Source organism: Protopterus annectens, chromosome 7.part0 (genome assembly GCF_019279795.1).
Source record: "Protopterus annectens isolate FY-2018-M chromosome 7.part0, PAN1.0, whole genome shotgun sequence".
NCBI lineage: Eukaryota > Metazoa > Chordata > Ceratodontiformes > Protopteridae > Protopterus > Protopterus annectens.
The window spans coordinates 688,005,492-688,028,950 of NC_056739.1; the positions used below are offsets into that span (position 1 = coordinate 688,005,492).

Below are 23,459 nucleotides of genomic sequence, written 5' to 3' on the forward strand. Positions count from 1 at the left end.
CCAGATCTGCTCTGAGTTACAGCACAACGGCAAGAAAATTACAGAACCAACTGATATTGCCAGCATCCTGGCAGATAGGTTCAGTGCTAACTTTACCCACACCCCACCCCCTAAAGGGCCCATATCTATACAGGAAGAATGCAGAGACCATGTAATCACATCTATGTAGGTAACAGCTGCACTCTCTAAAACCAAAAACACAGCATCCATGGAACCAGACAACATCCCAGACTGTGTTTTACACGAACTTCAGAAAAAACTGGATCCCCACCTAAGCACCATGTTCAATCATAGTCTCACATCAGGCTTTGTGCCCACTGAATGGTGCACAGCAACAGTTATCCCACTCCACAAATGGGGAGCCACCACTGATCCTGGGAACTATCGCTCTATTAGCCTGACGAGCCTGGTCTGCAAGGCCATGGAAAGTATCATCATGGAACTCATAAACAAAGACATTGGTAACCTCCATATTCTGGACCCCACCCAGTTTGGGTTTGTGAAAGGCAGATCATGCCTTCTGAACCTGATCGACTTCAAAGCCGTAGACGAGGGTAAGGTGGTTCACACAGCCTATCTTGACCTCACCAAGGCTTTCGACACCATCCCCCATTCTGGAATTATAGCTAAACTCACTAAACTAGATATAAATCCCTACATCACAAGATGGGTTGCCAACTGGCTCACTGACAGAACCCACACTGTAAAAGTTGCAGACTCCAAATTTGACTTCAAACCAGTGACAAGTGGAGTACCATAGGGTTCAGTCCTGCGACCTCTCTTGTTTGGTATCTACATCTCTGAAGTACAGGCTAACACAGAAGGCCTCTGGCTAACGAAGTTCACAGATGACTGCAAACTAGGAGCCATAGTTAAGTCCCCAAATGATGTGGACAGCCTACAGAAGGGCCTCACTGAGACAGATGCCTGGTGTCAGAGGCATGGCCTCAAGCTCAATGCCAAAAAGTGCATTGTCATCCCCTTTGGTAAAAACTCTGTACCCATGAACTACCACATAAACAGCAGTCTACTTAATGCCGAATGTGTGATAAGAGGCCTTGGGACCCAGGTGGACAGTAGTCACTCCTTTGATAATCGCATTGCCACAGTAGTCAGGAAATCCTTCTATGTGTCACACCTCCTCACAAAAGAGTTATCATCCAGGAAAAAAAGAGGTCATTGTTCCCCTCTACTCAGCACTTATTAGACCCATTATAGAGTACAACACCTCTTTTGGAATGTACCTCACAAGACATCTGTAGCAGCTGGAAAGGCCACAGAAGTACCTCACAAAGAGGATTACTGGCCTCAAACAGATGTCCTATACTGACCGTCTCAAAAAACTCCAGCTTTACTCTGTAGCATATAGCCTACTCTGAAGAGATCTCTGCCTAACATATAAAGCTATGTTAAACCAAGAGCTGTTGGACATGCTGCACCTAAAGAAATCCCAATCCCTCTGAGCTACATGCTCTAGGGACCTAAACTTTATCACCACAATAAACAGGACATGCTGGAGGGATAGATTCCTGGCCAGAGACTTCCTATACTCTGGAACAAGCTACCAATCTATGTCAAGTAAAGTTACTCATTAGCACTCTTCAAGAAAAATCTTGATGAGTGGATGGGAAATAGGAAATACACCCCGGGGATCATTTCTGTGGCTCTGCTCAACAGGGGCACAGGAAATTAACTTTCTTGGGTGGCGTAAGCCAAGGAACCTTGTTGGCTAGGCTTACTTAGACTCTTGAGCCAATAGCCTAGTACCTACCTATGAACCTATGAACCTAAGAAACTTCCAAGTATAAAGAAGAAATTGCTGCAAAACAAGTAAACTGAAGATAAAAGTTTTCAGTAAAGTGCCCAAATAGGCCCATTACATTAAAAGCATCTACTTATGTAATCTCCGCCATATAAATAGTGTCACATCAATCAGTGCACATAACTCATCATCATCATCATCTTCTTCTTTCGGCTGTTCCCGTTAGGGGTCGCCACATCAGATCATCTGTTTCCATTTCTTCCTGTCTTCTGCATCATGCTCTTTCACACCAACAGCCTGCATGTCCTCTCTCACCACATCCATATACCTCATCTTAGGCCTTCCTCTTTTCCTCTTACTTGGCAGCTCCATCCTTAGCATCCTTTTCCCAATATACCCAGCATCCCTCCTCAGCACATGTCCAAACCAATGCAATCTCACCTCTCTTGCTTTGTCTCCAAACTGTCCAACCTGAGCTGACCCTCTAATATATTGATTCCTAATCCTGTCCATCCTAGTCACACCCAGTGCAAATCTTAACATCTTTAACTCTGCCACATCCAGCTCTGACTCCTGCCTTTTTGACAATGCTACTCTCTCCAACTCATATAACATAGCTGGTCTCACTACCCTCTTGTAGATCTTCCCTTTCACTCTTATTGGTACCCGTCTGTCACAAATCACTCCTGACACTCTTCTCCACCCATTCCACCCTGCCTGTACTCTCTTCTTCACCTCTCTTCCACACTCACCATTACTCTGAACTGTTGATCCCAAGTACTTAAACCCATCCACCTTTACCAACTCTACTCCCTGCATCCTCACCATTCCTCTACCCTCCCTCTCATTTATACACATATATTCTGTTTTAGCCCTGCTGACCTTCATTCCTCTCCTCTCTAAAGCATATCTCCACCTCTCCAGGGTCTCTTCAACCTGGTCCCTACTCTCACTACATATCACAATGTCATCTGCAAACATCATAGTCCACGGGGCCTCCTGTCTAATCTCATCTGTCAACCTGTCCATCACCACTGCAAATAAGAAAGGGGTCAGAACTGATCCTTGATGTAATCCCACCTTCACCTTAAACGTATCTGTCACTCCCACCGCAGTCCTGACCAATGTCACACTACCCTTGTACATATCCTGTACCACTCTTACATACTTCTCTGCCACTCCCGACTTCCTCATACAATACCACAACTCCTCTCTAGGCACCCTGTCATATGCTTTCTCTAAGTCCACAAAGACACAATGCAACTCCTTCTGACCTTCTCTGTATTTCTCCAACAACACTCTCAGAGCGAATATTGCATCTGTAGTGCTCTTTCCTGGCATGAAACCATACTGCTGATCACTAATCATCACCTCCCTTCTTAACCTAGCTTCCACTACTCTTTCCCATAACTTCAAGCTGTGACTGATCAATTTTATCCCTCTGTAGTTACTGCAGCTCTGCACATCACCCTTATTCTTAAAGATAGGTACCAAAACACTTTTTCTCCACTCCTCAGGCATCCTCTGACATTCCAAAATTTCATTAAACAATCTGGTTAAATATTTCACTGCCATTTCTCCTAAGCACCTCCATGCTTCCACTGGTATGTCATCTGGGCCAACAGCCTTTCCATTCTTCATCCTCTTCATAGCTGTCCTTACTTCCTCCTTGCTAATCTGCTTCACTTCCTGATTCACTATCCCCACAGCATCCAACCTTCTCTCTCTCTCATTCTCTTCATTCAACAGCCCTTCAAAGTACTCTTTCCATCTACTGAACACACTCTCCTCACTTGTGAGTACGTTTCCCTCACTGTCCTTTATCACCCTTACCTGCTGCACATCTTTCCCAGCTCTGTCCCTCTGTCTAGCCAATCGGTACAGATCCTTTTCTCCCTCTTTAGTGTCCAATCTCTCATACAACTCTCTATATGCCTTATTCTTAGCCACCTCTCTCTTTGCCATGCACCTCATCTCCTTATACTCATGTCTACTTTCTTCATCTCTTTGACAATCCCACTTCTTCTTCACCAGCCTCTTCCTCTGTATACTCTCCTGTACTTCCTCATTCCACCACCATATCTCCTTGTCCTCCTTCCTCTGTCCAGATGTCACACCAAGCACCTTCCTAGCAGTCTCCCTTACTAGCTCTGCTGTAGTTACCCAGCTATTCGGTAATTCTTCATTGCCTCCCAGTGCCTGTCTTAACTCTTCCCTGAACTCCACCTCACAATCACCCTTTTTTTAACTTCCACCATTTAATCCTTGGCACTGCTTTCACACTCCTACTCTGCTTCTTGATCACCAACATCATCCTTCAGACCACCATTCTATGCTGCTTAACTACACTTTCTCCAGTCACCACTTTACAGTCTCCAATCTCCTTCAGACTGGCCCTCCTACATAGGTTATAATCCACCTGTGTGCATCTTCCTCCACTCTTGTACGTCACCCTATGCTCCTCCCTCTTCTTAAAATACATATTCACCACAGCCATGTCCATCCTTTTCGCAAAATCCACAATCATCTGACCTTCTGCATTCCTCTCCTTAACACCATATCTACCCATCACTTCCTCATCCCCTCTGTTCACTTCACCAACATGCCCATTGAAGTCCGCTCCAATCACTAGTCTCTCACCCTTGGGTACACTCACTACCACTTCATCCAACTCACTCCAAAATTTTTCTTTCTCATCCATCACACACACAACTTGTGGAGCATATGCACAAACAACATTCATCATTCCACCATCAATTTCAAGCGTCATAAACATTACTCTATCAGACACTCTCTTCACCTCCAAAACACTCTTGGCATACTGTTCCGTTAGGATAACCCCTACCCCATTTCTTATGCCATCCACACCATGATAGAACAATTTGAACCCACCTCCTATACACTTGGCCTTACTTCCCTTCCATCTGGTCTCTTGCACGCACAATATATCAACCTTCCTTCTCTCCATCATATCAGCTAGCTCTCTCCCTATACCAGTCATACTGCCAACATTCAAAGTTCCTACCCTCAGTACTACACTCCTAACCTTCCTCTTCTCTTCCTGCCTTCAGGCATGCCTTCCCCCTCCTCTTCTTCTTCGGCCAACAGTAGCCCAATTTCCGCCAGCACCCTGTTGGCTAACAGTACTGGTGGCGGTCGTTGTTAAACCGGGCCTCGACCGATCCGGTATGTAATTATGAAAAGTTCTCTGCATCAGTAATTTTTGGCAGAGGTTTTACGCCGGATGCCCTTCCTGACGCAACCCTCCCCATTTATCTGGGCTTGGGACCGGCACAAATAAATGCACTGGCTTGTGCATCCCCAGTGGCTGGGTTAGTGCACATAACTCAACTCTAATTACTAAAAAATGGACAAGTATTAAGAGAAAAAAAGAAAGAAAAAAAAAAAACACATAAGTACATACAGTGACCAAAACTAATGTAAAGAATCTGGAAAGCAATTGAAAATGCATTCACCATAAAAAAACAAATAAACCACAGATTTTAAAACAAAACTACAATAGTATTGATTATATACATGAAAAGAAAGAGATGGGGAAAAAAGGGAAGGTAGTTTAATGTTTAGGAAATATAATTATGATTGTACAGTAAAGGAAAATTTATTGGGCTAAAAAATGACATATGAAGTTAAAAAAACAATTAACACAAAGAAGTTTAACTATCTACTCTGAGAATAGAGAATTAGTAAAAGAGAAAATTATCACCAATGAATATTTGAAGAGGAAACATATAAATAACTTCTTTGTAAAAAGCTGTTTCAATATTAGATCTAAAAAGCTGCATAGATATTGACTGGTACAAAAAAGATGATTGTTAGTTAGAAGAAAACAATAAACAATGTATTCAAACAACAGTTATTACTTGACTATATGTTTAGTGGTTTTGCTGAAGATAGAAAATAAGGAATCAGTGTTTTTTTTCTTCATGTCAGTCCAAGCATTTTTGTCTAAGGTTCTTTTCTAAGAAGGAGATGACCAGTCCATATTCTTAGACATTGGTATAATGTTTTTTTTAACAAAAGTGGCAGCTTCCTCCAGAATGTTACAAATTATTTTTCTTAAACACCTTTATTGAATTATCACTTGTGACATAGGCAAATTTACATCTTATTCCATTAGACAGGTGTATTCTTATGCTGGAAAAATTATCTGAGTTTTAAAGCCATTCTGTACAAGAGATTTGACATAAGGCCAGTACGATTTCATAAGATCTATTGTTTTAGAGGAAAAGTATTTATCAAATCTTGTCAAATGTTGTTTATATTTCAATGGGGCTTTCAGTTCTATTCCTCATTCTGGCATCATAGATAAACTCATTAAAATAAACATAAACCGCAATAATTGCCAGTGGATAGCAAACTGGCTCATGGGCTGAACTGTGCAAATTAAGATCCGGGGAATACTTTACTCTAGTAAGCTCTTTACCAGTGGAATCTGTTAAGAATCAGTACTGGGGCCACTCCTGTGTGGTATTTACTCTTTTTGGTGCTAAAGATGATATCAAAAGCTGCTGGCAGACTACGTTTGCTGATATTTCTAAACTTGAAGCTGTCATAAACTCTGTTGGGTACCCCCCAATAGTATAGGAAGGTCTAATGCACACAAACAAATGTTGCCACAACCATGGTCTCTTGTAGCACTGCATCATTTGGCAAGCTGTAACACCCCTGCACCTACCACATTGATGATAAGACACTCTCAAGACAGACACTGTCATCAGAGGTCTGGCCATATTTGTTGACTATGAGTTCTTTGACCACCATGTAACCATGATTGTTAAGAAATCCTTTTATTTAGAACAGCTAATTAAGAAAGATGTTTCCCCTTGTCCAAAAATATATACCTCTTTACACCTCCTTTATTTGGACCATAATTAAATATAGTTCTCCCACTCTTCTTAGTCTCCTACAGACTCCTAAAGGTTGACCACTGCCTGGCCTATATGACCTCTGATGATCTTGCCCTGAGTGACCTCCTACATATTTTTAAAAACATCAACACCCTACACACCTACACTAAATATCCTAACATTCAACATAACATGAACCAAGCCTGTTGGCACAATAGATTTGTTTTCCTCTGGAACAAACTTCCTCTTCATAATAGACAAAGTAGTTTTCTCAGTCTCTTTAAATGCAACTTGGCTGAGTGGATGGGAAGCTGAAAATACATCCCCAGTACATACAACACATCCATGAAAAGGGTAATAAATTGTGGTAATTGTAGAGGCTAGGTTAAAAATGGTCTACCTGATCAAGTAACTAGTAATAGCCTATGAACCCATATTTAATAAAGAGACTTACCAACAATAATTTACCTCTTCTGATTCTTTCATCCTCTTCTGTACCAGTTGTGGTTGTCCCTGCCTCTCTGGAGCTTGGGATACTGTTCTCCAATGGTGCAGTCAAGCCAAAGCAGCCCTCATAGTCTTCCAGTAAATCATTAGCTCCAGGGTTGTTTAATAGTTTCATTGTAATTATGTGATTTAGTATCTGCACTTTTATGAGGAGAATAAATAACTAAACTTTGGAGTCATCACTCAGAACTGGTTCTTGTACATTCATACATCCTTCAACCCTAATACCCCCATTAAACCTTCCACTAAATTTCAGAATCACAAATTAAACTATAATGGTCCCTCAAAGGTAACAGAATACCTGATTTAGCTTAAAATGTGGTTCTTGTCTTTGGTCTAGAGAAGGACTATCTATTGTCTGGCTAGGGGCTTACACTAATTCTTCATCCTCTTGTATCCCTGAGGGCTCATGACACGGTATTGTGTTTGTGGCTCCAAATAACATCCTAGGGCTGTTTCATGGAATGCTAAGGATAGTTTAGTAAAGTAAGCATTATTTTTATTTAATAAAGCCATTGAATGTGATAGTCTCATACCAAACAAGCTATTAACATGGTAAGGAGTATAGAGGAGCTAAGACCAGAGAAGAGGTAAAGTCCTATCCACAAAGATGCTTATAAATATGACCCTGTAAATATCAGGCTGATAGATATAACATGTACGCTGTATAACCTACTAGAAAGAGCAATCATCTCCCTAGCTGATATGGATAGTGAAGTCCTACTTTTATTAGATTAAAACCAGTATTACTTTGCTAAAGGTATCCCATGTTTCCTAAATCTGGCCATATTTTTTCATGAAGTTTCAGCTTTTGTGGTACATGCTTATCTGTTATCTCTTCCAGCTCTGTAATTAGATCTAGTGAAAACATTTGACACCATTATGTAGCCATTACAGAGAGCTGTGGAAACTAAAAAAAAAAATAGTTCAGTATTCGGTTAGATATGCAGTTGAAAGTGTGTGGAACTAGTAGGAGAAATGCCAAAAGAGTCACATATAATAGGTGATGTACCCCTTGCGTCTATTTTGTGGTTACTATTCAACATGCTTATAGCTGACATTAAAACTGTAGATCCAATTTAAGTTGCGAAATATACTTATAACTATATAGTATGATGTGAAATGACATAACATGATCACTCAGAACACACATGCTCACTCCTAGAAGTGTGAAAGCTGTCAGTTCCATGTATATTAAGCAGAATGGTCAAAGCAAATATTTTTGCAAGGGGGACAAGCTCCCTTGCACCCCCAACTTACAAACATATAGTATTAATCTCTATGGACCACAGCATTGTGGAAAGGAGAAACTCTCCCAAACAGTCCACAGGGCCTGAAGTCTCACTTCTTTCACCTACCAGGAGTGAGCAAATGATTTCCAAGCTCCTAATAATTGAAGACACATACAGAAAGCTCAGCTGTGTACTCATATGATCTGTGGATATAGGCAGACATCCTACTTACAGACTGAACTATTGAAATGATTAAAGAGTACACCAGAAGTAGCTTGAATTTCATTTTGCAAATACCATAAGAGCATTTGGTTAAAAATGAGAAGCTTATAAATACTAGATAAACATTTTATAAAGCTACACACAAAAAAAAAAAATGAAGAATAACTGTCCAAAAATTGAAGGAAAACATATTTCTTGTCATGCAATGGTTTACCGATACTTTTATATCGCAATAAATGATTAGTAGAATTCTAAAATTTATGTTCTAAAATAATGTACTGGGACTGTCACATCTGATAATTTCTTTATACTCAAGATGACTTTTCCATAATACTGTCTGTGTCCTCGTTATGTAGCATAATGACTCTTTCTCTTGAGCACTCTAAATTTTTACTTTCTTTCTTTATGCTGATATTATCAAAAACTCTTGTTTCCATAACAGCACTGGTTAGAGTATGTTTGTTCTAAAGACTACCAAATCGAATTTTAGATGAGGCTTGGGAATTTGTTTTTACTCTTACTTCTTATTTTAACAATAATTATGACATAATTGCAGGAGATCTTAATGCACATCATGTCCAGTGGGATCATAGTTCCAATGTTGGAGGTAAAAATGATGAGGTGGTAAAGAATAGAAGGGAGTTTGGTTACATTCAGGTAGTGAAAGATCCTACCGGATATTGTAATATCCTGGATGTTGTTTTAGCCAACAATGATAAAATAGTTAAAAAATGTATAGAACAATGTAGAATGTGATCATGTTAGTGTTACATAAAAATATAAAATAGGACCTCAAGACTAATTAGGAATGAAAAATTACTGAGCCATTCCTATTACAGAACTATTTATTCCATGATTAGGGAAAGGTCATGCATGGGAAATTTTTAAAGCATATATTTTTCAATTTGTGAAGAATCTGTTCCATTGGTAGCTGTTAAAGATATATAATATAAGATACGTTGATGGCAGAGAGTTCTGGCTAAGGTTAGAAAAAGAATAAAATATTTCTGGAAGAAGTAGAGGATATATCCCAGAGCAACTAGTGAGGGGGATATATAAACTGGCTAGAAAGAATTTCAGTAGACATTTGAGGGCTACCAGGAGTGAATATTTATGGAAACTTATAAAAAAAGCTCTCTCTAAACATTTCAAGCTGTATAAGTATAATAATGGGGTGCATAGTTTTATGGTGAAGGATCGGTTAATTACCGGTAAAGGATCGGTTAATTACTGATAATAAGATACTGGCATATGTCTATTCAGACACTATAGCTATATTACCAATAGATAATTATGAGAATGCTTTAAACTCTCAAGTTTTATGATGTGTCCAAACTTTTTAACAATAATACTGAGCATGTGTTTAAAATACAGTAAACCATTTTCTGCTGCTGGCCCAGATCCATTATTATGGATCTAATGCCTGTTTATTTTTTTTCAATAATCTTTGGAGATGCGGTTTGTCCTGAGTTTGTGGAAAGAGGCATCAGTTGTCTTTGTATATAAAGAGTGGGACTCCACTGTGGTTGAGAATTACAGACCAATTAGGTTGACCTATTTTATAGTAAATGTTTTGAGAAAGTTATGTCTGAATGTATTATTAAATCTATGAATAATGAGAGGGATCATACCTAACATGGATTTGTTCAAGGTCAGTCTTGTTTGTTGATTTCATTTTTATCAACATCTCATGGAGGTCTTGAATGAGGAGATACTTGTTGATGTTATATGTTTGGAGAACGACAGGGCTTTTGACACTACTTCCCAGCATAGAGTTATCTCATTGATGGTAATTAAATTTTGTTAGATGGGTAAAGAACTGGTTATAATGTAGGTCATGCAGATTTAGACTTAGTGATACCTTATCCAAGGGGAAATAATTAATTCTGGTGCCCGACAAGGGTCTGTTTTAGGATCTGTTTTTTTTTTGGTCTGTTTAGGCATATTTCCCTGGTCTAATAAGGAATGGTTGTGTAAATATGCAGATGATCCTAAAATTAGTTCTGCTGTAACGTGTTTTAACGGCCAATATAGATTGCAGGGGTATTTGGATGAGTTATATCAGTGGGCTGTTTCTAATACTATAAATGTTAATGTTATCATGCATTACGGAAGTGATACCTTTTGTTATCTTTATGCAATAGACAACTGCCAACTTAGTGATGTGGATGCCGTCATGGACCTGAGCATAAAAGTTGAGAAAATGTTATGTTTTGAGTTACATTTAATGGATGTTGTTACAAATCTATATAGATTTGTTGTCAGCAGGGTGAACAATTTCTTACTACCAATTTATAAAGCACTAATATATCCTGTTAAGAAATTTGGTGTATTCATTTGTATGCATAACTGCAGCTTGACAGACTGGAAAGGATTCAGAACTACTTTTATTTATTTTTATTTATTTATTTATTTGCAGTTGGTTTACCAGGATAGTCCATTGGGCCAAAATGAACCCCTTTTAAATGGAGTTCTGGGGAGAAAAGCTCCAAACAATCGATGTTACAGTAGGTTATATGATAGTTATACAAATGTAAAAGATACAAGCAAAAAATTACAAATAATACAGCAAACATTACAAATAATACAAACTACTGATGAAACTTACAGATGATACAGACTAAGAAGGAATGTAGCAAAGTAAATAATGAGAAGTCAATTACATATCAGGAATCATACACTTAAGAGGTACAGCGTAGTGTATTCTTGCAGATACAATAATAATAAGAAGAATGTATGAGTTAGGAGAAATGATAAAAGGAAATTGCAGGTGTAATCAGGAGAAGGAAAGGGAGATGGAAATTGCCAGTGTTAGTTATGTGGGGTGGGAGCAAGAGCATTCCCACTGGGATACTAGATGTGAATGAAGGGATTTTTTGAAAATAAAATGGTTAGAGGTGATATGAATAGATGGTGGTAGGGAGTTCCAGAGGCATGCTAAACCATACGATAGAAGATTTTTACCTGGGGGACGAGTTGGTTTGTACACTTCTAATAGATTTTGGTTGTTAGACCTTAATACTCTATCAGGTAGGTGCATTTTAAAGGCAGAAGACAGGGAGGGACAGAGGGAGGGGTTGAAAATGAGCTTGTGTGCAAGAGTTAGTTGAGTATAGATGAGATGCTTGGGTAGTTCTAGCCATTTTAGTTGTTGGAGAGAGGAACAGTGGTGGGTGGAGGACTTATGGCTGGTAGCGAACTTGGTGATTTTGTCATAGTAAGAAGAAAGTTGTGTTTTCAGAGAAGACTGTACATTAGTTAGAAGTGGAGCTCCATAGAGAAGGGAGGGGATAAGAAAGGAAGTAGAAGGAGTGATTTTAGTGGCAGGTATAAGGCAGTGATTTTGCCGATACAGCATACCTAATTTTTGATGGTTTTTTTTGATATTTAGTTGTAAATGGGAGTTGAATTTGAGTTGGTTATCAATTTGGACCCCAAGTAATTTGGTCTCTGACACCAGTTCCAGAGGTGTGTTATTTTGACTAGTAATAGAGAATGTGTTTATATTGAAATAGGTGACTTTAGAGGGGGTGAAAACCATTAATTTGGTTTTAGAGGCATTGAGTGCTAGGTGATTTCTTTTCATCCATTGCTCAGTGGTTAAAAAAGCATCTTGAGTAAGCTTTAGGAGTGTAGGGATAGATGCGGCAGAGCAGATTATAGTTGAATCATCTGCATATTGGATGATGTTTAAGAAAGGGATAGAGTTGCAGAAATCATTTATAAATATGTTAAAGAGGAGGGGACCCAATATGGAGCCTTGGGGAACTCCGGTTGGGGTATTTAGAAATGAGGAGGTGGCCTTTTTCCATTTTACTGCTTGATATCTGTTGGATAAATAGCTGGAGAACCAGTTCAAAGAAGAAGGAGATAGGTTAAGTTTTGAGAGTTTAGTTAAAAGCAGGCTGTGTGAGATAGTATCAAAGGCCTTAGAGAGGTCAAGTAGTAGGGTAGAAACAATAAGACCGGAGTCTCGGGCTTTGTTAACAGTTTCAAGGAAGGAAAGGAGGGCTGTCATAGTGCTGTGACTTGGTCTGAATCCATGTTGTGTGGGAGTTAGTAGGTGATTATCTAAGAGATGTGGTAGGAGTTGAAGTTGGATACACTTTTCTAGGAGTTTAGAGATGGGAGACAAGATAGCGATTGGGTGGAAATTAGTAACATTGTTATTTTTGCCACCTTTATGTAAAGGTATGATAAAGGCCTTTTTCCAGATTTGGGGAACTATGCTTTCTTGGATAGAGCGGATGATAAGAATGCTAATGGGGTAGACAATTGCTTCAGCAGCTATGCTAAGAAAGTAAGAAGGGATGTTATCCAGAGCATTAGTGCATGGCTTCAGTTTCAGAAGGAGTTTTTTATAATGGAAGTGGGTATAGGTTTTAATGAGAATAGTGGGGAGAGTGGAGGGTGGGTGTTAGGTGGTGAAGAATATGAGGAGGAAATGAGAGTAGGAGAAGAGGTGGAGGGTAGAGAGCTAGTGGATGAGAGTGAGGGAGTGGTAGCAGTGCAGGGTGAAGTGTTGGTAGGGGAGGATGGGGGTGAATTGGAGAATGTGGTGTTGTTAGAGAATGAAGAGGTTAATTTGGAAATAGATTCAATGAAAAAAGAGTTAAATTGGGTAGCTAAGTCTGTATCAGGGGCATTAGGGTCTGGGGTGGGGGTGTCTGGTTTGCTGGGGTTAAGTAGAGTAGAGATACCTTTCCAGAATTTCTGAGGATTTGTTTTGTTATTGTTTTGGAGTATGGTGAAGTAATTTTGTTGATCAGAGATGATGAGCTTTTTTACTTTATTTCTAAGTGTTTTATATTCATTATGGATGAGGGGGTCCTGTTTTTCTGGTAGTGTGCCCAGACTTTATCTCTGTGACGCATGGTTGCTAGTGTGTTTTTGGAAAGCCAAGGGGCAGTTTTAATTTTTATTCTCTTTGTCCTTAAGGGAGCATGGAAGTCTAGCAGCTTTAAAAATGTTGAGTTGAAGTGGACAACTGCATTATCTAAAAGTAGTGTTTTTAGACAGTTTTAATGTATTGCTTTTAGTGGGTTAATAAAGGTTGATGGGTTAAAGTTTTTTTGGTTATGGACAGTAATATAATTATGGGTGTGATGTAGGAATAAGGGGAGTCGATGCGTGAAGATGGGTATGTGGTCACTAAGAGGGTTGGGAAGAGTACCACTGTCAGAGAAATAATGGGGATGAGAGACTAAAATCCAGTCCAGAATACTGCCGCTAAAGAGGTTTTTTGAGGGGTGTGTTATAGAGTTGATTAGCTGTGAAAAATTGTAGAGGTTGATGTTAAGTGGGTTTGTAGGAGACTGAATGGAGGCCCAATTAATATTCATGTCTCCTAGGATAATTGTTTCATTGCTAATATTATTGGAGAACCAGGAGAGGATGTCTTTGAGTGTGGAAATATTATCCCCTGGGGGGATGTAGAGGGAAGCTATATATATGTGCTTGTGTTTGTTAACTTGAAGTAGTGTTAAGAGTAGTTCAGCATTATTAAATTGAGCAGTAGGTTTGTTATAGGGAGTAACTGACAAGGAGGATGAATATAGGAGAGCTACTCCTCCCCCTTTTTTGTGGGACCTGTCTTTTCTAATGCTAGAATAGTTTGGTGGAATTATTTCAGAGTCTTTTATATGGGGTTTTAACCATGTTTTTGAGATGGATAGGATGTCAGGTTTATTATGTATGAGCCAGACATGGAGGTTTGGGATTTTGTTAACTATACTTTGGGAGTTTAAAGAAGTAAGTAATATGGACTTGTCTGTAATGGTTGAGGTGGGGGGGCCTGGGTTAGGATGGATATCACCTGATAATAGACTGATAATTAAGTATAGGATTGGGTTAGAGAGGTAATTGGACAGTTTAGAGAATAGATTAGGTTCTATTATGATTTTGAAGGATTTGCTAGTTACTATGAGGGTAGAATGTTTATGTGTGGTGATAAGTTTATATGGAAAAAGTAGAAGTTTTTTATAGGAAATAGGTGGGGAGAAATTGGGGTGTGTGAGTATGGGAGAGAAGAGGTAAGATGGTTAGTTACATGGAAGGATTGTGAGTGGTAGGAATTACTGGGCTGGGTGAGGTAGTAAAGATAGGTTAAGTTAAGAAGTAGAAATAGTAAAAAGGAGATGAATGAGGATTTTGAAAGCATGATGAAATGGGCTACTTAGAGGTGATGTGTTGTTGTTGAATTAGATGTAGAAGTGAGAGAGGTTTATATGTAAAGGATCTGGTAAGTACCTAAATAGTGGTGAAAGAGTGGAGAGTTGTATAAGGATTGGTGGGGGTGTGGTTTGGGAGTGGGTGTTGAGGTAATAATGGAATCTAATTGGCTAGGTGGGATAATCTAGGAGAGATGAATGAAGGTTAATTTGGGCGGGAAAAGGAATGAGTGTTTCCAGAGTACTGGAGACTGATTGGTCTGGTATGTAGTGAGTGTGGTTATGCGGTAATAAGGGTAGAGGTGCTGGGGGCGGGTGAGATTTGGGGGCAGGGTAGGGGAGCGGAGTGAGTCCGCAGGGCGAATGGAGCGGGTAAAACCAAGGAGGGCAGGAGAGGATCGAGAACCTATCAGTGGAGTATTGAATTGCAGAAGGGTAAGTAGAGGGGACTTGGATATAGTAGGTTAGAATGGGCTATAATGTTTTAAGAGAGAGAGAGAGAAAAAGAAAAGCTAGAGCTAAGGAGAGTACAAGAAGTATGTGAATTGAAGTCAATATTAGTGGGGAGATGATGCCATCTAGTGGACAAATGCTGAAGTGCACCTTAGCCCACCAGGGCAATCCCTGGATTGGGTTGGACTGAAGGGAGAAGGGAGCAAGAGTAAATCAAGGAACTAGATGAGGGGGAAGAGCGGAGATATAAAAATAAGAGGGGTTTAGGCTGCTGGCTTTCCTGGCAGGGAGCGTACTGAAACACCTAGCAGGGCTTAAAAACTATAGTAGTTCAAGGCTTAGCAGCAGATACACATACTTCCTTGGATTCTTCTGGGAGAAGCTTGGTTCAATTTCCAAAAGGGGATGAGGCAGCAGAGTTTGTTATAATTGCTTTGAGCAGTTGGCTGAGCTTGTATTAGATTTAGTTAGGTCTAGGTGTCCACCCAGGCGTAATCACAAGGGATAATTCAGGGCAAAAGTAAAGGTGTAGACGCTCAGCCAAGGACGCACAGCAGCACTTTACTAGAGAAATAATAGGACTAAGGGCTATGAAATATAGTAGCAGGCTAAAGAAATTGTCCCATTGTCTATTAAAATAGATTGATGAGAGGAGATTTAATTGTTATACATAAATGTTTTCATAATGATAGTTATGCTGTCAGCATGTATGCTGTCAGCATGGAAATAAATAAGAGATGACTACAAGAAATAATAACTACCTTGTGGATACAATACTTGGTAGAGATAAGGTATTACAAAACTCTTCCCATTCTTAAGCTGGTAGGTGATTGTATTCTATCCCACTTAGAATTAGAAATATTGATTTAGTTGCTCATTTAAAATGAGATTGGATGCTTGGATAGGGGAAATAGCTTTTATTTCTGGGTATGCTGGTTGCAAACTCTTTGAAGGTCTGTCAATATCCTGAGTTTGATTCATTCACAATGAACACTGACAATTCAACATGATGAAATGTATAAACTGTCTCAGAAGTCTGAAACAGAATAATTTCTACAGTAGTATAAAGATAGTGTACGTGCGTAACCTATAAAAACAAATGCCACTAAATCCAAGTACTGTGTTTCTTTCTGATTCATGTTAAGCTACTAGTCTTTCATAAGCAAACTGTAGTAGCCGTTGTCATTGCTATACCGCCACAAAACATTCCTCAATTTCTCCTCAAAACTATCACTTGCCTCCTCCTTCCTGTTCCTTATCGCATCTATGGCGCTCCTCTCTTTACTAACATACTGGCCAGTCTAAAATCCAACTTCAATTCTTGCTATAACAAAATTGCAAAATGTATCACTAACAGAAAAAATTCATCCCACCACTGTGCCTCTCTTCACATACTAAACTGGCTAGAACTTCCCCATCATCTCACATATATATAACTAACAGCAGCCCATAAACTAATATTCAGTCCTGCCAGCTGCCCTGTCCTTTCCTCTCTATTTAAACCCTATCACTCAAACAGACCCCTCCGTTCCGAGAATTAAATGCTTTTGCAGATTAACAAACCTAACATCTCCACTGACAAAATACTCCACTCCTTCTCCACTGTTAAATTATGGAACTCTCTCTCCCACAAACTCTAAGATCCACTAGCAGTGCATCTCTCTTCAAAAAATCCTTAAAACAACATCTGTCCTCACAGTGGCTATGCTCATGTGCCAATTCCTCACACTCCATAACTTGACTTTTTTCTCCCACTACCACCTCCACTTCACTCCTTTTCCATCCTACCCGCCTTCTTAATCCTTCCTATCTCCTGATTAGTAATCCTTTGCTGTTATTGCTCATACTGGTAGAATCAGTAGAGAGTCTTATAAGTGTATTGCTTCATTGCCTAATTTTACTTTGTTAAAAACCTATTTCATTGTCAGCTCTTGTTATAGTTGATAGATTTGTTGTTGTTTGTATAAATCACTATGGAGCTTTTCTTCCCGGGCCTCCACTGAAAATGGGCACTTTTTGGACGAGTGGTCCATCCCGGTAAACAAATGCAAATAAATTAATAAATAAATTAATTAATTCATTAAAATATTTAAGCACCTTTTCAATCTCTGAAAATGTTACATTTTTGAAAACCGTGATGCATATCTGTAGAGAAACCTAACACAATGTGAACAAAAATATAAGACTGCATTTGTTTTTTTTTAGACTTCTAGATTTCAAGCTGTGTTCAGCAGGAATGTAATCCATTCCCTTCCTGTATTGATCAGCATTGTTAGCAACCTGCTTTGCATCAAGCTAAACTGCAGTGACACTATCCATACTTGGAGTGAACCATTTGAAGTAAGTGCCACATTATACCATGATAAATATGTGTCAGTGTGATAAAAATGTTAACTGCAATATTGTCAAGGTATTAGTGCAGTTGTCAGAAGTACAAAAATACTAGTGCTTTCAAATCTACTGTTAGATCAATGGACTATTGAGACATTCTATATGTATGATATTATTTTTAAGTAAATAATCTGGGATCATGCTTTAGAACCATAGGAAAAATATTAATGGTACAGCATATAACTCAAAACTTTATTGGTACTTAATTTCTTCCCTTCTTGAATCTAATTCAGTTTTCCCATTTTCCACTGCCTATACTATAATAAAGATGGATTTTTTCTTGAGTGATTCTTGTCTTATATGCATTTTCTGTGACTAAATAATGGCATTTCATACTGGATGTGGTGAAATAGGCAGCAGAAGTAGTTTTTCCAGGAAGTCAGACAGAATCAAAAGAGCACCAGGAGAATCCTTTAATGAACCAACTAGGAAGCTAACAAGAAAATTCATTGCATGTGATAGAATTGGTAGGCAGATCCTTATTATCCAAAAAATGGATGGGTGTTTAAGCAATACTGTCTGCTGAGGAGTACCCCCCATCCTCCTGCTTATCTCAAGCCTTTCTCTCGTCCACCACTGCAGTCAGTCCTTATGCTGCCCATTCCTTTTTCCTCACTTTGTATTTCCACATGATCTGCCATTTTTGACTCTTCAGAGTTTCATAAGCTAAATGTGGTAGATCATCAACATTTCACGGTTGCTTTGTTCCTTTGAATTCAGTATAATAATTCCCCCATAAAATCAAGGACAAATGCTGTACCCTGTTTGCAGTCACCAGAGTTACCAGTAGTCACTAATGATCTGTAACATGCATATCTCCTTTTTTCAATTGTATTAAGGGCTTTTCAGTCTTTCATAGCACAGTGCTTTTAAGTTTTGATGATGATGTACAAGTAAGCACAATGAATTTCACTACACCAACAGAAGTGTGTCAATGCAGTAAATTGAAGCATTAAATGCTAATCTAATTGCAAAGATGCATAACCATGTAATCCAAAGTCATGATTTTCTTTCTTTCTTTCTTTCCTTGAATTGTGTTTGCATATTGTGACGACCCACCACTGGACCAGTAATCAAGGAGCCTCAATCCTCACCACTGGCACCAGTGGGGGATATATACTGGGAGGATAACAGGTACACACATAGTATTTCTAGATGCAGCTCTCTGCATCAAGTTCAATTTCCCTTAAGAGCACACAGAGACCACAGTCAGTCCAGGGTTAGTTCCTCTACCTTTCTCCAGATCCCCAATAAGACTCCCCAATGGCACAGCTATAGAGTTGAGATCTCAGCTGAGTGACCAAGCCAAGACATCCAGCACCCTCTCTGTCTAACCAGTGCTTCATATCCCTGCCCAAGTAGCTGACATGCACACTGTTTGAGGTTTGATTTATGCACACACACCTGAGAAAGGCTGTCACAGGTATAGTAGCTATGTCCCCCTTCTTCACAGACTATAATGTAGTTAGTAATGTCACCAATCACTCCTTATCAGCAACTTTAAGGACCTTAGCAAAGGTTGCCCAATCTTACTGAGTAATATTAATATATTAACACAAATGGTAGTTTGACCAAGACCAAAGCTATCAGGAGTGGCCCACATAGTGTCACCAAATAAATATACAAGTCTACACAGATTAGCCACAATGAAATGTTTAAATATATCTAATAATAAATAACAAAAAAACAAGACAATACTAAAAATATATTCATAGTGACATCAGAGTTCAATACCACAGGAAATATTTAAAACAGCATTGCAGGACAGTCTCAAATAAATAAAGAAAAATATCAAAACTTAGCTTTACTGTATTCCTGACTGAATCTAAGGGAATGACTGTAATCTAGGAACTTACTAATAGAGCATGGCAGATGTCTTGAATGGATCTTCTAGTTGTTGTCAGGTCCACGACAGAATGCAGAATGCCCTGTCTCACTAAAAGACTTCTCAAATTAATGTCTAAAATATCAATTCTGGGATAGCTTGCAGAATTACATCGTTCCTTGTCATCTGACTCCTAATTCCCAGGTGAAACCCCCATTGATGAAGCTGGCAGTATTTAGCATCTACCTGTGAAAATATACAGACAAGTGCTTCTCCTCAGATCTCTGGCAGATGCTGGAAGTCATAAAACAATTGTATTCCTTCATGCTTTCAAGACTAGTAATTACTTCACCCTAAAGACAATACAGAAAGTTTCCTAGTACAGACATTGTGTCTCTGGCTGCATTGAAAACTGAAAGATACCATATTTTATGGCCTAGCCATAAAGTAATTTAATTCTGGGTATTTTTTTGAAATTAATCTCTTGTATTCCAGTTTCCACTGTTAAAATATATACATTTAAACAGTTACAATAGTGCATGTACATTTCTGTTCTCTTCCAGTAGGGCCCACTGTGGATGCATTTTAAACACAAGCATTTTGCAAATACCTTTTCAACACACACATCTATATAAGCAGTTTGATATACACAACATACATTTCTAATACATTTGTAACACAAGCATCATGTATAAATCATTTCAATATTCGCCAATAACATGTAATTATTTACAAAATTCCAGCTAGCTGGGTTGGCAGTATCTCCTTTCGTCACACATATATTAAAACATACCCTCTGTAATTTAATTCTGTTTCCAGTTCACTTTTTGGGTCTATCTTGAATGCCACCAGGCATAGAGACATCATCCTATAGGCCATGTGTCACAATTTTTGGCCAGAACTTAACTTTTCAGATTAGTCTCCTATGCGTCTCACAGCCTTTAGCCTACTCAATAAGATACACTGACCACTTGATCCGAAAGCTATACCAATTACCTGCAGGGCATATATCCTGGTCAGTGTCTCCTGTAGCAAAATTTTGCTTATTTCCTATCTGCCAACAGGCCTAAGTCAACCTAAAAGAGGCTATGTTTCTCAACATGGCCATTCCCAAGCTTGCTCCAAGCCTGCCATCCTAAATTCTCTTAACGCCTCATTGCCAACTTGGCCACATATCCTAGTCTGTTACTGCTAAGATCCCATGACTACAATATGATTCTTGTTTCTTTTAATGTTCTTTTTAGTTCTTTGTATTGACTAATCCCTAATCCATGTATTCATATTTAAAGGGTGGGATTGCTGGAAGCCTCCTATACTACCAGAGGATTGAAGCATCATATATTACCAGACAATGAATGACTTTTCTGTGCTTGATTAACTTTTACAGTTGGTAAGATGGAGCTGTTACTCCACAGTCCCTCTTATTCTTTTCTGGCAATGCAACGTTTCTCACTCTCTAACTTTCTCTCTCTGTCTCTCTCTCTCTCTCTCTCCCTTCCACTGTTATTTAGTATTGCTAATTCCTACTGGTAGGAGGAGCACAGATGAGAACCGTAATTATTTGCCTCAGATGTCAACAGCCTTATCTCCCCACTTTGTTTCCATGCTTAGTGATGTGACTTCCTTTACCCAGCTTGATTTGTTGCATCCTATATAATAATGCACTTGTCTTACTAGCCTGTTCTTGACCAGTGTATGGGAAGAAAGATTTCAAAATGTATTTATTAGATTTTTTGGGAGACTGCATTTTCAGTGAAGTCAAACTAAGATATAATTCAGTAAAATATAATACAATCCAATATAGTAATAATTGAAATTAGACTGTAATGACATCAAAACATTTTGGATATACCAATCATTTAGGTAGCAGGACTGAAAAGAAGTATTCAAGTAATTCAGATTTCTAGCTGAAAAAGACTCTACTATGAGGAAGTGTTGCAACTGGTTTATAAATATAAGAGGAAAAAGGAAAAAGAAATTACATTAATTTATGAAAATGCAGTAATAAGGGAGGAAGAACTGGTAAAGTGATGTGAAGAGTTGAGTTAACTAAATCTGTATGAAGGATCAATATACTAGCCATACACTGACAAATAATAGACTATGATCTGTTGATTAGGATTTAGGTTATGATATTTTTGCTGAATCATGAGAGCATTTAATAAGTAGGGTCAGAATCACTAAGGTGATAGAAGGGGATAAAGCTGCACTATGCCCGAGATAGAGAAGAAAATCAATAGTAATGCAGAACTTTTTATGACTGCTGACTTGACGTCATTGCAGAATTTGAAAAACAAGATGCTTTGCTGCCAGTATGGCAAATTCTTACTTGATTATGAGGTTCTTTGAACTACAGCTGGAATCTTCTGTTTAGGTTTATAACCCTCTTTTTCATTTGAAGCAATCTTGTAGCAACTACATCTGTACATGTTTTAACCCATTCAGTTATTTCTACAGCTGTAACAATGTGTGATATAAGCCTTTTTGCCATGAAGTGAAATGGATGTGTTTTACTTTTGTATTATTTACCATCAACATAGTATCCTGTATGTTCGTTAAATTGTTGAAATGTCCGTAACTGTTACTCTATGAATGCTAGTATATGTTAATATTATATTTATAACTGGAGCTTTTCTCCTTGGGCCTCCGCTGAAAAAGGACTTGTGTCCATTCTGACTTTCCCGGTAAACAAATGTAAAATAAATAAAATAAATATTTTCTTCTTATGCCTGTGAGACAGCGAAAGGGATTCCTCATCTTCTTCCTTTTCACAGGTGGTAGAATAACTCATGGCAGATCTGTAGACCATACATATCTCACTTATAAAGGGTTTTTGGTTGTGATTAGAGTAGCAGCAAAAACAGCATTAAAGCAGGAAAGAGAAAAGTCTATGGACAGCTTGAGAAAGGTTGATCAGCCAGTGGTTGAGAGCTTAGAATGAAAAGATTTAACTTCATAACAGTTGGCTCGCAGACCTCCTGATGGCACTAAGATATATGGGGAGGTCATTAAAACAAAAAACTGACAATAACTCTAGATAAGGCATATTGTGTGGAGCTAATGCAAAGATACCCTCACCACCAGTATTTTTGTATTTTCAAGTGGGCAATAAAATCAATTAATTAAGGCCAAAGACTTAATCTGTTGATGAAAAGGGTAATCTGGAGAAAGTTTATATTCGATGTTCATGTCACCTCTTATGTCAAGTTTAGATGTCATTTTTGCCACCTCAACCTCTTTAGTAATAGGTGCTAATCCTAATCCTAACACTGCCCCAGCCCTCAACCCTAACCCTACACCTTACCTTCATAAAAACCTTCCTGTACAACTGCCATTATTCAGACAAACTTAAGGCTGGTGTTATGGGGGGGGGGTAGAGTTAATACTGGGAGAGTAAATAGTTTTCCTTTCTTGATAATATTTAATTTGATATTATCTATTTTAGTATTGTGTATATTCAAACTTTTTTGTTAGTGTTTTAATTTGACATTAAATTAGTTTGGTCACACACACACAAACACACACACACACACACACACACACACACACACACACACACACACACACACACACACACACACACACACGTGTGCATGCACACACACACACACACACACACACACACACACACACACACACACACACACACACACGTGCACACGCACACGCACATACAGTCATCTGTGGATACATTGGTGTGTATGCGTGTGTATGTATGTGTTTGTTGATGGTAATGCTGTGATATTCATATCTATGGAGCACATTTTGCCTGACTGTGTCATACATAGGAATGAGCCATGTAACACAGAAAATGCTAACTTTCTGCATCTCATTATGCATCCTTAAACAGCAGTGCACAGTTTCATTTCAAAAGGCACTTGTGCCTACTGATTCCCTGTCCTGATGTACAGTTCTACTGGCCTGACCTATGTTTTATGCCACCTACTCTTTCATGTCAGATTAAATGGTTAGCAACTGTGCTTCATCAACATACTGTGTGGCTGTGCTTGGTTTGTGTACACTTGCATA

At 38.7% G+C, this 23,459-nt stretch overlaps 1 protein-coding gene across 1 annotated transcript in view; it reads left to right on the plus strand.

Moving 5' to 3' along the window:
- Positions 1-23,459, plus strand: part of LOC122806635 (cholesterol transporter ABCA5-like) — a 1,155,982-nt gene that overhangs the window by 314,467 nt on the left and 818,056 nt on the right. Inside the window, exon 10 of the mRNA XM_044077221.1 lies at positions 17,420-17,554. Within this exon, the coding sequence (XP_043933156.1) occupies positions 17,420-17,554 (135 nt within the window). The remainder of the gene's footprint in view (positions 1-17,419; positions 17,555-23,459) is intronic.